This window comes from Odocoileus virginianus, chromosome 26 (assembly GCF_023699985.2).
Source record: "Odocoileus virginianus isolate 20LAN1187 ecotype Illinois chromosome 26, Ovbor_1.2, whole genome shotgun sequence".
Lineage (NCBI taxonomy): Eukaryota > Metazoa > Chordata > Mammalia > Artiodactyla > Cervidae > Odocoileus > Odocoileus virginianus.
Genome location: NC_069699.1, coordinates 14,134,037 through 14,149,308, shown reverse-complemented (window position 1 = coordinate 14,149,308; position 15,272 = coordinate 14,134,037). Strand labels below are relative to the sequence as shown.

The 15,272-nt window shown below is 36.6% G+C and overlaps 1 protein-coding gene across 1 annotated transcript in view; it reads right to left on the bottom strand.

Moving 5' to 3' along the window:
• Window positions 1–1,227: 1,227 nt before the first annotated feature.
• TOPAZ1 (testis and ovary specific TOPAZ 1) overlaps window positions 1,228–15,272 on the bottom strand; it is a 61,407-nt gene continuing 47,362 nt past the window's right edge. Inside the window, exons 17-20 of the mRNA XM_070455537.1 lie at window positions 8,659–8,823; window positions 6,753–6,956; window positions 4,427–4,610; window positions 1,228–1,526 (exon numbers count right to left, since the gene is read on the bottom strand). Coding sequence (XP_070311638.1) covers window positions 1,307–1,526; window positions 4,427–4,610; window positions 6,753–6,956; window positions 8,659–8,823 — 773 coding nt within the window. The 3' untranslated portion in view covers window positions 1,228–1,306. The remainder of the gene's footprint in view (window positions 1,527–4,426; window positions 4,611–6,752; window positions 6,957–8,658; window positions 8,824–15,272) is intronic.

Here is a 15,272-nt window from a genome sequence, read left to right as displayed (position 1 = left end):
CCATTCCATCCAATCCCATTTTCCCTAAAAGCTTAATTTACCATCTTCTGCATCTTCATCCTTTCAAATCCAACCCTGCCACCAGCATCGAAATGGCTTTATATTTCTTTCTTTTCTTTGGGTTTTAGTTACCAGCTATAGAAAAAACAAGTTTCTAACTGTCCATTTACTGTTCTTCACTTGTCCTCAAAAGCACTTCAAACTGATGGTAGTAATCTCCAAACCCAATTTATTTCCTAGGTGCTGAATTTCAGTGATGACAATCAGTCACCCAGTTTGTTCATATTGGAAAACTGGGCCTCTTTCTGGACATCTTCTGCCTCACTTCCCATATACCATTCAGGAGGGTATTCCTTCTACATTTTATCATAGTAAGGCATTTTGCTAAGTGCTAGGTTTTAGCTTTTTTAGTCTTGTGAGGTTATAGGCTTATTCCAGTAATGTTGCCATTACGTATTCTGGGAACTCCTTTAAGAAATACATTCAGTCCCCCTAGTCACCACTTATTCTTTTTAAATCAGTCCCCTTACTCAGACATTTCTCTAAATGATTTAAATTATGGTCTGAAGTATCAAACCAAGGACTGAGGATGACTACCTTGGAGAAGGACTGCTGCAGATTCTGCAGATGGCTTCAGAAAAGGAGTTTAAACTTCCTAAGGTAGTTTGAAAGTTTCAGTTCTTGTTTGGATATTTAAGTTCTGGCATATTTGTTTAAAATACTGTTGTCTTTAGTCATACCTAATGTACATGAATTACAAATCTTCAAGAAACAGTATTTTAAGATACACTGAAGGAAAATTTAAGAGAATAACATTTTTGGTATAACTCAGAAGGTATTCCTGAATTTTCGTGTTTGAGTCATTTTCCAGCATTATTTTACTACTCTAGAGTGTAGAACAGGCTTTAGACACTGGACTGAGCGTTCATCAAATTTACTTCAGACCCCTAATGGTTGTTCTGAAAGCTCCAGAAACCTGCTTGCATACTTTCTCCTTTATGTCTCCCTCTTATTAAATGCTGCACAATACTCATTTTGTAATTTTTCATTTCTTAGATTTTAGAACAAATTGAGATTCACCATTCTTGAGTTTACCTAAAGAGTCAAGAAGTAATTTCAAAAATCATTTGCATTATGGGAAAACTTCTAAATTGCATACATCAATCAAAATTTTTAATGTTTGAAAACTACTGACATACTATACGTCAATAAAGAGCAAAAGCTGAATATAGTGAAAACTATATATTTTTATTGCCTTTTATTTTCAACAATGATTACTTGAACTTATAAAAAAAAGCCTTTATAACTAACGGTTATTGAAAAGCCAAACCTTTCCGGCCCACTTCATATTCTCTTTCAACCATTTCAGGGCAGAACAGTGTTCCAAACTATAAACCTGTTCCTTATTAACATTGACGGTCATGTGCTTAATGAAAAGCTTTGGATCTGATATACGAGCAGCCATAATTAATCTTTCCACTGCAGCTTGATAATCATCCTTGCTCCGAGATTTGTTTTCTTCACATCTACAAAGTGAACACCTCACAAAGTCAGAAACTCTAAAAGGAAGCTATATAGTTTCTTTAAAAGATAGTAATTTACATGTATTAATTCTAAGCTATGGCAGTCTTTTACTATATTCTATCAGTGGCTTTCATACTTGTTTGACTATGAGGCACGGTAATTAAGACACTTTATATTGTGACCCAGTATATACCTGCTACATAAAAACTGAAGTAAAAGTTTCACAGAACGAGACTTACCCTTATGACATTATATTCTATTCTGGTTTATTTTTCAAAATAAAATAGTTGCAACCCCCTAAATTGATTTCACTACCCAAACAGGCTACAACCCGCAGTCTGGAAACAATGATCTAAAACACAACTTATTACCTCTCTGTCATTAATAACTGTATAATTAACTATTATAATGCATAAAGTAATATTAAATTTAATCAAGTTTGGAGATACTAACATTCCATGTTTTACCTTGATACAACTATTTTTAATTGTAAGTATATACTTAATATGAAGCTCACATCTGGTAACAGAAACAGTTGCTGTATGCCTTTACTCAATTTCCAGTTATTTTCTTCAATCCTGATTTAAGGTATTTCACTAAAGTGCTATAATTTACTTTTTTTTTTTGAATTTACTTTTAAACTAACTTTTCTACCAGTCTCCAAATTTCAAAAAACTCATACATTATAGCTATTTGTCCTGTGGGATAGGGAGTAAGCAGTATACAGAATAGAGATGTAGCTGTTATTAGGCATCACTTTTTCCTCTGTGTTCACTGAATCCTGCCCTGGGCACAAAGAAGGTCCAGCAGCAAAGCCCAAGCGTAAGTGTACCTGCATTAGCACCAAGTGTGATTCACAGAGTGGGGGGAGTGAGCACTTCCACTTGGAACAGGAATCAGTGATCACAGGGAGCAAAGATTGGTCAGGCCGCCTCTAGTACATTCTAGCTTAGGATTAGTGTCTCAAATATGGGCACATGCCAACTACATGCAGTTTTTGACAGTCTGAAAATGAATTAAATTCTCTCTTAGAGGTTAATGTAACAAAGCAGGGCTCAGTATGATAATAATAATAGAGAAAACAATATTGGTTTGGACAAAATAGAGGCTCTAGGCATGTAACGAGTTATGAACTGGTGTCACAAATACTGCTTCCCCTACATTCAATAATGAATAGAGACTGCATATGTGTGGGGAATGGAAAGTTATGAGAAAACCAAACCCTCATTAGGATAATGGGGAATGCAAATAACTCATGCTACTGTAGTGCACAGTCATAAATACAAGGCCCTCAGAAAAAAGCTCTAGCAAAAAAACTAAGTTTAGTGAATTTAAAATGTTTCAGGCCTCCTGCATTTCCGGACATTTTGACAGCAGAGACTGATTATTCCCTTGTTCCAGATTTTAAAGATGTTTACTACAGTGAACAACTTTGAAAGACAAAGATAGCTTCTCTTTCGAGAGCCAAAGACAGGTTTGCTTACAGCCTTACAAGGTGGAGACAGCCTTTCTACCTGAAGAGCAAAGAGGCAGGCATGCTGATAATCCATTATAAAAGACCTGGGATCCTAAGTTCAGAATTCCTCTCCTGTAATGGAACTCACTTCATGTACAGGTATCCACCAGGATTTGAGTGTGGGACTTGGGAGCAAGAGGAAGAGATGCAAATATGCAGATAATCCTGCTGCTTGCTGTGCCATGAGTGACCAAGTCCTGTCTCCAACCCACAAGTCTTGAGTCTTATGCCAGGACCCGTGAACTGCGGCAGGCTCACTGATGGCCTGCAAATAGGTGAAATGTCAGAGCCTTCACAGATCCGGTCACAAAGGTCAAAAGGGGCACTATAGCTTCCTCCTTGTTTTCTTCTGGACCACTCACTCTGAGAGAAGTTGGCTGTCGGGCCATGAAGACACTTGAGGAACTTATGGCGGGGCCGTGTGGTGAGGAGCTGAGGCTTCCTGCTGACAGGCATGAGTTAGCCAGCTTGGAGAAGGATCCTCCTGCCCCAGTGAAGCCGTCAGGTGGGAGACTGCAGGTCCTGACCACATCCCGACTCCAGGATGTGAGAGACTCTGAGCCAGAAACATCTGGCTAAGGTCCCCCAACATTCCTGACCCACAGGAACTAAGATAATTTTTGCCGTTTTAAGCCACTAAGTTTTGGGATAACATGCACTGTTAAGAGATAGCTAACAGAACATTCAGTCTGAAGATCTGGTTTCTAATACCAGTAAACTGAAGTAAAATTCTTGTTAAGATACTCTCAAACAGGAGCCCTGTGAGACCCTTATCTTACAAGTTTCCTGGATAAAGCTGACAAGAAATTGGAATGGTACACAACTACATGCTGGGACTTTGAACAAAATGATCGGAAAGGATGCCACACTGGCCCAACAGCCACACAGTAACAACATGCACTTCTTACCACATTTTAAAATATCGAAACTAGGCTGATGGCTTTATTTTCAACAGGATTCTTCACTGAATCTAATAAATGATCATGTATTTCCCTTTTAGACCTGGTTGTTACATCTTTTGTGTTGACCAAAAAAAAAAAAATAAATAAAACTTTCAGGTACCTACCTGAAAACCACCAGTAAATGAGAAAGGTCCGTATCTAAAGAAGACCCATCTCTTTGGATATCTAATAAGATCTTTGAAACTGTCAAAGTGTTTATTGAAAGGTACTAACTTGTTTAGTTTTAAATCTCAAATAGGTCAAATCCTTTCTCAACGTGTTACCAAAGTTTGCCAATACACACAAGCACAAGTATATAAATATATATATCTATGCAAATGCTTTACATATATACTACACAAATAGATAAAACATTTACATTCTAGGGCAGGTGTAGGGAGTCATGACTTACTGTCAGGATGCAACTAGAAATATTTCAACCAACCTTTTTAAAACTATCTGCAGTATTTGTGTAGAAGTTCCAGGACTCTGAATACTACTAGCATTAGATACCAGGAAGATTTCAATAGCTAAAAGCATTTCAATTTCAGACAAATAGGATGGAATCAGTAGAAGTTTTCGGTACAAATTTCCCTCCAATGGTGGGTAGCAACCCAGTGAAAGAGCACCTGAAAAGTAATAGATCAAACTTACTAAAACTCCAACAGATGAAAACATAGGCTTCCAAAATATCTATAGGTGATAATTATTTTTATTTCAGAATAATTCTTCACATTAGAGGCAGATTTATTGCATTAAATTATATGGTAGTGAGCTTAGCCTAGTACATTTGAGATCATTCTTTGTAAAATGTTTTTGAAACATTAAGTATGAAGAGAGAAATTTTCAAAACTGCCCACTTACTTTAAGCCATAGTCAATACAACATAAAATATTTCCACTAGATGTGATTATAAGGCACTGAAAGTCTTTTCAAGTGTTTGCTAACCTGTGTGTGAAGATAAATTCAAAGACAGTTCCATTGATATTTTAAATGTCAACAGTGTTGGGAAATTTGATGCTCTGAAGATTGATCAGTGACTATAAATTACTAATTTCATTTTCTAACTCAGGTACATTAGAAAAAAAAACAACAAAAACACTCTTTATAACCTCACTTGTATAAATCCCTAAAGCTTCACTGCATATGAAAATCAGGCACAGATGTGTTTACATAAGAGGAAAAGTACTAATAAGAAAGGTACTGAATTGTACTCAGGCATTAATTGCTTTAACACATTGCTTAAAAAAATGTCTTTAAAAATAAATTATTACCAGGGTTGAAAGAATCTGGGGGGGTGGGGGGTGAATCAATGCATATGGGGCTTCTTTTTGGCTTGATAAAAATGTTCTAAAATTGTGGTGATGGTTGCACAAATCTGTAAATACACTAAAATCACTGAATTGTACATGTTTAAATGAGTGAACTGTGTGATATTTGAATTTTATCTTAATAAAGCTATAAATTAAAATTTTTTAATGGTTAAGTTTATCTGTTATAATACAAAATTTCATCTTCAGCTAAAAAACATAAAGATCATAGAAATCTCAGTTAAATATTTCCAAGTTAATAATTTGTTTCTGTGGCATATATAAATGCCTTCTGATGGCATTTTCCCCAAATCAAACAGTTATTTGGAAAACAAGTAATCTCATTAACATCAATTCTAAAAACTAAAATCAAGCAGTTATAGCAAATAGTTACTTATATACTTTGTGGTGTGATTTCTAGCAGTCTGCAGAGAGTATGAGGAGTTGAAACAACCACAAAACTGAAATGAGGTGTTATGAACAAACAGTTCCACCTTGCCTCTAGATTTCTGATCATCCTTTTAAAAAAATTCAGTTTTGAAAACTTTTTATTGTAACTGGCAATAAGAAATACATCTTACATAATGACCTACCACACATATAAGAATATTAAATAATACATAATCTTACTATCTGCAATGCATACTAATATTTTCTTGCACATCTCACTGGGGAAATAAAAGTTACCACTTGCTAAGCTGATCCCAGCTGGCAACTTGAGAAACACCTCCGGTTCTGAGAGGTTTCTGTTGGCACTGATGGGGTGGCTGGGATGTTTGCCACATATGGCACAATGGTGACAGAGTAGGTACTCAACTGATTGTTATCCAGATGGTAGTGGTAGAATTAAAATTTATGACAAATCACTGCATGAAGGCAGAAAAGAATTCTTTTGTAGATCACACAACTGTTTTCTAATTAAAATACCTGTGAGGAGGTTGGGACTAGAGGAAGTATTCCTTTTCTAGGCTTACTTGTTAAAAAAGAACAACTGGTAACAGATGAACAAAGTTCTATTACTGAGAGCCATGTGAAAACCCATTACATATCATATTGCACAGTAATGATTGCCTCTGTACTTCCTGTGTGCCTGTTATAAAATATTCTAACCAAAAATGTCAGAGATAAGCACACATTTCTGAAACTTCATTTTATGAAGTGTTTTACTCCTATATATTTATAAAATATGCCAAACTGGTTCAAATTCTATCATTTATTTCCTTTTCATATCCTCCAGTGGACATGCCAATATGCAAAGAAATAAAAATATAGTAATTAGAAATAAGAGACATAACAGGTTTCAAAAAAGCACAAATCTGTGTAGACCACTGTTTTTAAACATGTATAAACTGATCTTTTTATATATTTAATGTCACATTGTGAATATTATACATAGATGTCAGGTTAGAAAATCAAATTCAAAACCAATATATCAAAATTAAAGTTTAAAATGTAACTTACTTTTGTAGTGGGTTCTGGCTTTGAGCCATAAACAACTCCTTCCTAAAGAAGTAATTAATCTTCTAAGAAAGGAAAAATCAACAGGGATTCTCTTTGAAATCATGAATTCTGCTACAGAGGATGACATACCAAGGCTGTTGCTTTCTATACAGGCATCTAGAAGTTTATTAAAAAGTAGGCTATACTGTGAGACCTCCACAGTTTCTGAAAAGAAAAAATAGTTGATAAAATGAAACTGATCTAGTTTCATCTCTCAAACTTCTGTTTTACTCCTTCCATTTCCCCTCTATTCTCTTTGGCCCATTTCTACCCACTGTAGGAGACACAGTCACCAAAATGCAATCATCTTATACACTAAATTAACCAAAAAAAAGCATTCAACAAAAGCAAAATGGTGTGTCCACTTTGTAATGGAGAATGTGAAAGAAATGTGACCGTAGAGGCTACATTAACAACCCTGTCCATGGTTTCCCATGTGACTGCATCTGCACGGTTCTGTCTGCATTCTATCTAAAGAGTGGACCTCAGACTTATATCTCCTGTTACTAAAAATAAAACCACTCACAAATATTCACTCTCAAATTAAAAAAACCAAAACCCTTCTTTCTTGGGTATGCCTACTCCTTTCTGCCTTTCATTCAGAAGAAAAGTGAAGTCACCTTGGAGACTTCCAACTCTTTTATTTGCTATATTCAATTAGGTGGGTCTATGACCTAGACTCTAGGTCTTTAATGGGCTTCTCTTGTGGCTTAGCTGGTAAAGAATCCCCCTGCAATGCAGGAGACCTGGGTTCAGTCCTTGGGTTGGAAGACCCCTGGAGAAGGGTAAGGCTACCCACTCCAGTATTTTGGCCTAGAGAATTCCATGGACTGTATAGTGCATTGGGTCACAAAGAGTTGGACATGACTGAGCGACTTTCACTTTCTAGGTCTTTATCACTTCAGGATTTTTCAGTGGTCCAGGACTTATCAGGAAATTTATCTTCTTACCTTACAGCAGAGGAACTTTCCTAAAATACCAACTTCATTATGTCACTCCCTGACCCCAAAACGCAGGTGATCCCCAACTACATATAGAAAAGTAAATTCTTTTAGCCTGCCATTCAGGGTCTTCCAAAATCTGGCACAACTATCTGATCAATCTCACTATTATTACTTTGTCTCATTATTAAGATAATTGTATATCAAAAGCTAGTTCTACAGCAACCATTGTACCAGAGATACTAAAATAAAGAAAACCTCATTGACTTTAAGAAGTTTACTATCTACAGGGAGAAAAGGATAAGAATGTTAATGACAATATAGAATCTCAGTGGAATACATGGGAAAATGGAGACTGACAAAGCACTGAGGGGAGGCCTTCAAGTCAATGTTTTCATTAAACATGAACTATGCCCTGAACCCACTGCTCTGCTCATTCCTGACCCAAAGCTTCTGCAGTTTCCCTTCACATAGACTCTCTCCTGCTACTGACCTATGACCTGCAAGCATTCAGCACTACCTGCCACTGCCCACATGGGCATCTCTCTCTTTGAACTTGTCATCTGCTTAACTTCCTCCATTTATTCCATGTTTTTCTATGTTCCAATGCAGACTAAGTTCCATCTTTGTTACGTGATTAATTTACTTGTTTGCTGATGACTTGACAGAGGAAGAAAAAGGGGAATGATGAAATGCTGCTTTCAGGAACTGCTGACAGACAACCCAAAGATAAGCATTTCTGTTTTTTTTTTTTTTAAAACCATCAGGAAAGCATATTCAATTTGCAGAGAACACATTTTACAAAAACCAACATCATTAAAAATACATGCTGGAATATAAAATTCAACCAAGACAGGTGGAGAACTGTTTCTTATTAAATACCAGATGGGCCAGAGATAATTAAGCTAGACTTTGAAAAAACATACCTTGAGAATTTTGAAAACCTGGTAGATTTTGCAAAACTTCAAATGTCTGTCTGTAAAGACTCTTTGCTAAGATTTCATGTGCAATCGTGCAGAGCAGATTATGCCGATTGAGCACATCCAGTCGATCACAAGGCCATACTGGTGTACTGATGATCCACTCGGACTCTTACAAGAAGGAAAAGTATAAGTACTTTACACCATGAAAACTACTTAACAGTATAATCACAACTAATGTTTTTAAATATCTTTTGGAGAAAGTGGCAAAACTTACTAATTCTTCATTTTTCTAAATGTACTAATCAGTTATTGATTCTGAAGTTAATGATTATTTTTATATGATGTTTCAGATTATAATGTATATATGTTATACTGTAAAATATTATTTGTGTGGACAAATTGAACAATTTTACAGTAAAGAATACATAATTAGTTTTGGTATTCCTGAGGAACAGCTTTTCCCCACAATATCTGCCTATTTAAAATTTTTTAAATAAAATATTTGCTATGTACAAGTTAACATCTAACATATATAGATAATAAAAGCATAATAATAAAAAGAACACTTAGGTACCCAACACATAGCTTAAAAAAAAAGAAAGAGTATTACCTACACTGAAGTTAATTAATTTCTGCCAATTTTCACATTGAGAAAAACAATAGCAGACTGTAGTACAGAACACCAAGGTGCTAACACGGTAGAAATGTCAGAATTTTACTATTTACCTATTTCCCTCAATCACTATACACACGATGGGACACATAATGAAATGCTGTTATGTAACATTCAAATCACATTTCTGCTTTCTTTTTCAACTGGACTAACAGCAGGAGTTATGCTTTTGTGGCCAGCACGGTAAATACAGAAAGTATTACAGAAAGATTTGGTAATTCAAGTATACAATGCCGAAATAAAGCCTTAAGTATGGAGAAGAAAACTTTAAAACAGGTGCTTGTTTTAAAATTACTAGAGCCCACTTGACTGGCAGACTTGATTTATACTACCTATGAGGCAACATTTTACAAATATCAGTGCTCTCAATTACTAACTCATTTACACAGATATCTTCATTAACCTACTCCTAAAGTGATTAAATCAATAATGAAGAGAAATACTGAGGGACTAAGAACATGAACTAGTAATTCACAAAAGAGTAAGTACAAATGGAAACAAAAAGAAAAATAGTTAAATTCTGTAATAAGCAATTAAATGCAAAACAAAGCAGTGAATATCACTCTTATTCTATCAAACTAGCAAAGAGATAGGAAAAATAATAATATTCAAAGGTGGCAAGGTTGTTTCATAATAAACAACTTCAAATGCTGGTAAGATGACTATAATTAGCACATTTGTAAAGGTCTAGAGTGCTTCTGAATTCTACTCACAGATTTAAAACCTAGACTGGAATTTCCAGATTAGGGTTTACCTAAACTAAAGTGCACCAGTTTGTCTAATAACTAAAAACCATGGAATTGGGCAGTAACATCTGTATTGTTAATATATACCCATGGCCCTGACAGGACAGGCTGTATAGATGGTACCTACGCAATAGTTCTCCAGGGATTTTCTACAAGGGGAAGCTTTCTAATAAACTCAAAATAATTTATTGCAAATCTGATGGCACCAAGGGCAAATATGCCAACATTTACCAAAAAGCTTTAAACTACCCTTACCTTTGCCCAGCAATTCCATCAGAATTTATCCTAAGGGCATAATAAAGATTTAGCAGGGATGTTTAGAAGGGATTATTGTTTATCATCAGTTCAGTTGTGTCCTACTCTTTGCAACCCCATGAATCGCAGCATGCCAGGCCTCCCTGTCCATCACCATCTCCCAGAGTCTACTCAAACTCATGTCCATCGAGTTGGTGATGCCATCCAGCCATCTCATCCTCTGTCGTCCCCTTCTCCTCCTGTCCCCAGTCCCTCCCAGCATCAGGGTCTTTTCCAATGAGTCAACTCTTTGCATGAGGTGGCCAAAGTACTGGAGTTTCAGCTTCAGCATCAGTCCTTCCAATGAATACCCAGGACTGATCTCCTTTAGGATGGACTAGCTGGATCTCCTTGCAGACCAAGGAACTCTCAAGAGTCTTTTCCAACACCACAGTTCAAAAGCATCAATTTTTCAGCGATCAGCTTTCTTCACAGTCCAACTCTCACATCCATACATGACCACTGGAAAAACCACAGCCTTGACTAGACTGACCTTTGTTGGCAAAGTAATGTCTCTGCTTTTCAATATGCTATCTAGGTTGGTCATAACTTTCCTTCCAAGGAGTAAGCGTCTTTTAATTTCATGGCTGCAATCACCATATGCAGTGATTTTGGAGCCCCCCAAAATAAAGTCCGACACTGTTTCCCCATCTATTTTCCATGAAGTGATGGGACTGGATGCCATGATCTTAGTTTTCTGAATGTTGAGCTTTAAGCTAACTTTTTCACTCTCCTCTTTCACTTTCATCAAGAGGCTTTTTAGTTCCTCATCACTTTCTGCCATAAAGGTGCTGTCATCTGCATACCTGAGGTTACTGATATTTCTCCCGGCAATCTTGATTCCAGTTTGTGCTTTTTCCAGCCCAGCCTTTCTCATGATGTACTCTGCATATAAGTTAAATAAGCAGTGTGACAATATACAGCCTTGATGTATTCCTTTTCCTATTTGGAACCAGTATGTTGTTCCATGTCCAGTTCTAACTGTTGCTTCCTGACCTGCATACAGGTTTCTCAAGAGGCAGGTCAGGTGGTCTGGTATTCCCATCTCTTTCAGAATTTTCCACAGTTTATCATGATCCACACAGTCGAAGGCTTTGGTACAGTCAATAAAGCAGAAATAGATGTTTTTCTGGAACTCTCTTGCTTTTTTGATGATCCAGTGGATGTTGGCAATTTGATCTCTGGTTCCTCTGCCTTTTCTAAAACCAACTTGAACATCTGGAAGTTTATGGTTCACGTATTGCTGAAGCCTGGCTTGGAGAATTTTGAGCATTACTTTATTAGTGTGTGAGATGAGTGCAATTGTGCAGTAGTTTGAGCATTCTTTGGGAGTGGAATGAAAACTGACCTTTTCCAGTCTTGTGGCCATTGTTGAGTTTTCCAAATTTACTGGCATATTGATTGCAGCACTTTCACAGCATCATCTTTCAAGATCTAAAATAGCTCAACTGGAATTCCATCACCTCCATTAGCTTTGTTCATAGTGATGCTTTCTAAGGCCCACTTGACTTCACATTCCAGGAGGTCTGGCTCTAAGTGAGTGATCATACCAGTGTGATTATCTGGGTCGTGAAGATCTTTTCTGTACAGTTCTTCTGTGTATTCTTGCTACCTCTTCTTAATATCTTCTGCTTCTGTTAGGTCCATACCATTTCTGTCCTTTATTGAACCCATCTTTGCATGAAATGTTCCCTTGGTATCTTAATTTTCTTGAAGAGATCTCTAGTCTTTCCCATTCTGTTGTTTTCCTCTATTTCTTTGCACTGATCGCTGAGGAAGGCTTTCTTATCTCCTTGCTATTCTTTGGAACTCTGCATTCAGATGGCAATATCTTTCCTTTTCTCCTTTGTTTTTCTCTTCTCTTCTTTTCACAGCTATTTGTAAGGCCTCCTCAGACAACCATTTTGCCTTTTTGCATTTCTTTTCCATAGGGATGGTCTTGACCCCCGTCTCCTGTACAATGTCATGAACCTCCATCCATAGTTCATCAGGCTCTCTGTCTATCAGATCCAGTCCCTTAAATCTATTTCTCACTTCCACTGTATAGTCATAAGGGATTTGTTAGGTCATACCTGAATGGTCTAGTGGTTTTCCCTACTCTCTTCAATTTAAGTCTGAATTTGGCAATAAGGAGTTCATGATCTGAGCCACAGTCAGCTCCTGGTCTTGTTTTTGCTGACTGTATAGAGCTTCTCCATCTTTGGCTGCAAAGAGTATAATCAATCTGATTTTGGTGTTGACCATCTGGTGATGTCCATGTGTAGAGTCTTCTCTTGTGTTGTTGGAAGAGGGTGTTTGCTATGACCAGTGCGTTCTCTTGGCAAAACTCTTATTAGCCTTTGCCCTGCTTCATTCTGTACTCCGAGGCCAAATTTACCTGTTACTCTAGGTGTTTCTTGACTTCCTGCTTTTGCATTCCAGTCCCCTATAATGAAAAGGACATCTTTTTTGGGTGTTAGTTCTAAAAGGTCTTGTAAGTCTTCATAGAACCATTCAACTTCAGCTTCTTCAGTGTTACTGTTTGGGGCATAGGCTTGGATTACCGTGATATTGAATGGTTTGCCTTGGAAACAAACAGAGATCATACTGTCATTTTTGAGATTGCATCCAAATACTGCATTTTGGACTCTTTTGTTGACCATGATGGCTACTCTATTTCTTCTAAGGGATTTCTGCCCACAGTAGTAGATATAATGGTCATCTGAGTTAAATTCACCTATTCCTGTCTATTTTAGTTAGCTGATTACTAGAATGTCAACATTCACTCTTGCCATCTCCTGTTTGACCACTTCTAATTTGCCGTGATTCATGGACCTAACATTCCAGGTTTCTATGCAATATTGCTCTTTACAGCATTGGACCTTGCTTCTATCACCAGTCCCATCAACAACTGGGTATTGTTTTTGCTTTGTCTCCATCCCTTCCTTCTTTCTGGAGTTATCTCTCCACTGATCTCCAGTAGCACATTGGGCACCTACCGACCTGGGGCGTTCCTCTTTCAGTATCCTATCATTTTGCCTTTTCATACTGTTCATGGGGTTCTCAAGGCAAGAATACTGAAGTGGTTTGCCATTCCCTTCTCCAGTGGACCACATTCTGTCAGACCTCTCCTCCATGACCCGTCTGTCTTGGGTGGCCCCACACAGCACAAGACTGTGGTCCGTGTGATCAGATTGGTTAGTTTTCTGTGATTATGGTTTCAGTGTATCTGCCCTATGATTCTTTATCATGGCAATTTAAAAACCAGCTAGTTCAAGAAAAGTGGATGTGTGGACCCATCTATGTATCTGTGTTTATCTATATTTGTTCATAAGATGGAAAACTACACAGTCCATTAAGTCATGCTGAAGAGGAACATTTCCTTTCACAGAAAAATGTCCAAGGAAAGACTGCTGCCTTAAACAAAATGCAAGGTATAAAAGAGTCTGTATAGCAACACTATGGTGTTATTTATAACATCAGATGGGTGGCTGAATAAGAATTTATTTGATCATCAGTTTTGCTTATCCATCCCTTATTATTTCTCTAAACGACTAAGTATTACTTACATAAAGACAATAAAAGTTACTTTAAAATTTAAGAGCAGTTTCTCAACAAATAGCATAACTTTTTTCAAAACAAAAATTTGTACTCTAGAATGTTAAGATACTTATTTTTCAGGCTTCAAACCTTGATTATCAAATTGTGGTTTTAAGGCTTTTTCCCCCTTTATAAAATGCTGGTAAGGGTATAAAGCAAGGTAGGAGTTTGTTGATCATTTGCCAGAAAACAAGGTGCTGAGCAAGAGTTTAAAATGGGAGAGTGAACACATGAAAAGTCAAAACAATGGAGTACTTCTCACCAAAATGTCTGCTGCACATTAAATAAAAATGTGTAAAATATTCTACAGTTCTCAAACATAAGTGTATGTAAACCCCTTCTTTAAAAAGTTTAATAGGTAATAATCGCACATGTTTTTAAAAGGAAAAAATATAGGAAAAATATGTAAGCTAATCTGCCTCTCACCCCTGTCCTGCAAACACTCAATTCCTCTTCCCAGAAGCAACCATCATCAATTGTTTCTTATGTATCCTTCTGCAACTATTTTAAGGGTATAAAGCAAATATGTATGTACCCATTAAAAATTTCTTTTTACACAAATGGTAGCATACTGTGTACACCATTCAGGATATTGCTTTTTTGATTCGGTAGTGAATCCTGGAGATCATTCCAATGAGTATCTGTGGCTCTAACTCATTCTACTCCATCATACGGCTGTTACACAGCTTCACTAACTATTACATCCTCAATGGACACAAGTTATCTGGAATTCTTTATCATTGTTGATGGTAAAAAAAAAAGATTTCATATAACTTACAGTGCATACCTTCGAATATAGAAATAAATGTATTTGTAGGACAAATTCCTAGAAATGGAGTTAACAGATTAAAGGAAATACGCATTACTAAATTTTGACAGATATTTTTGTCAGAAAGCCCCTAAAGACAATCCATGTGGAGGTTCATTCCTCTATACCCTCACAAAAAGCATATCACTGAACTTGAATGTTTGCTGGTCTGACAAGTGCTTAGGATTTTAATGTTTATTTCTCAGTTATTACAAGTGAGATCAAGCCACTTGTATTTCCTTTCTTGACAATGGCCTGTTCACTGCAGAACCCTCTGAAGAACAAAAAAGTTCTGGTGACAACTTAACACAAAATTATCCTTTTTTAAAAGAAATAAAATCTTACTTATGAAAATGACTTTCAACTGAAAAGGTCACTGCAAAAGAAAATCTTGTGTTGATAATTGACAGAATTTAAAAAGATAATCTCAAAACTGAAACATCAAATTTGTAAAAATTGTAAATCTCCATAACCCACTGCATACCCCTCCTGCAAACTCCCCCAGAATCTCCAGTTA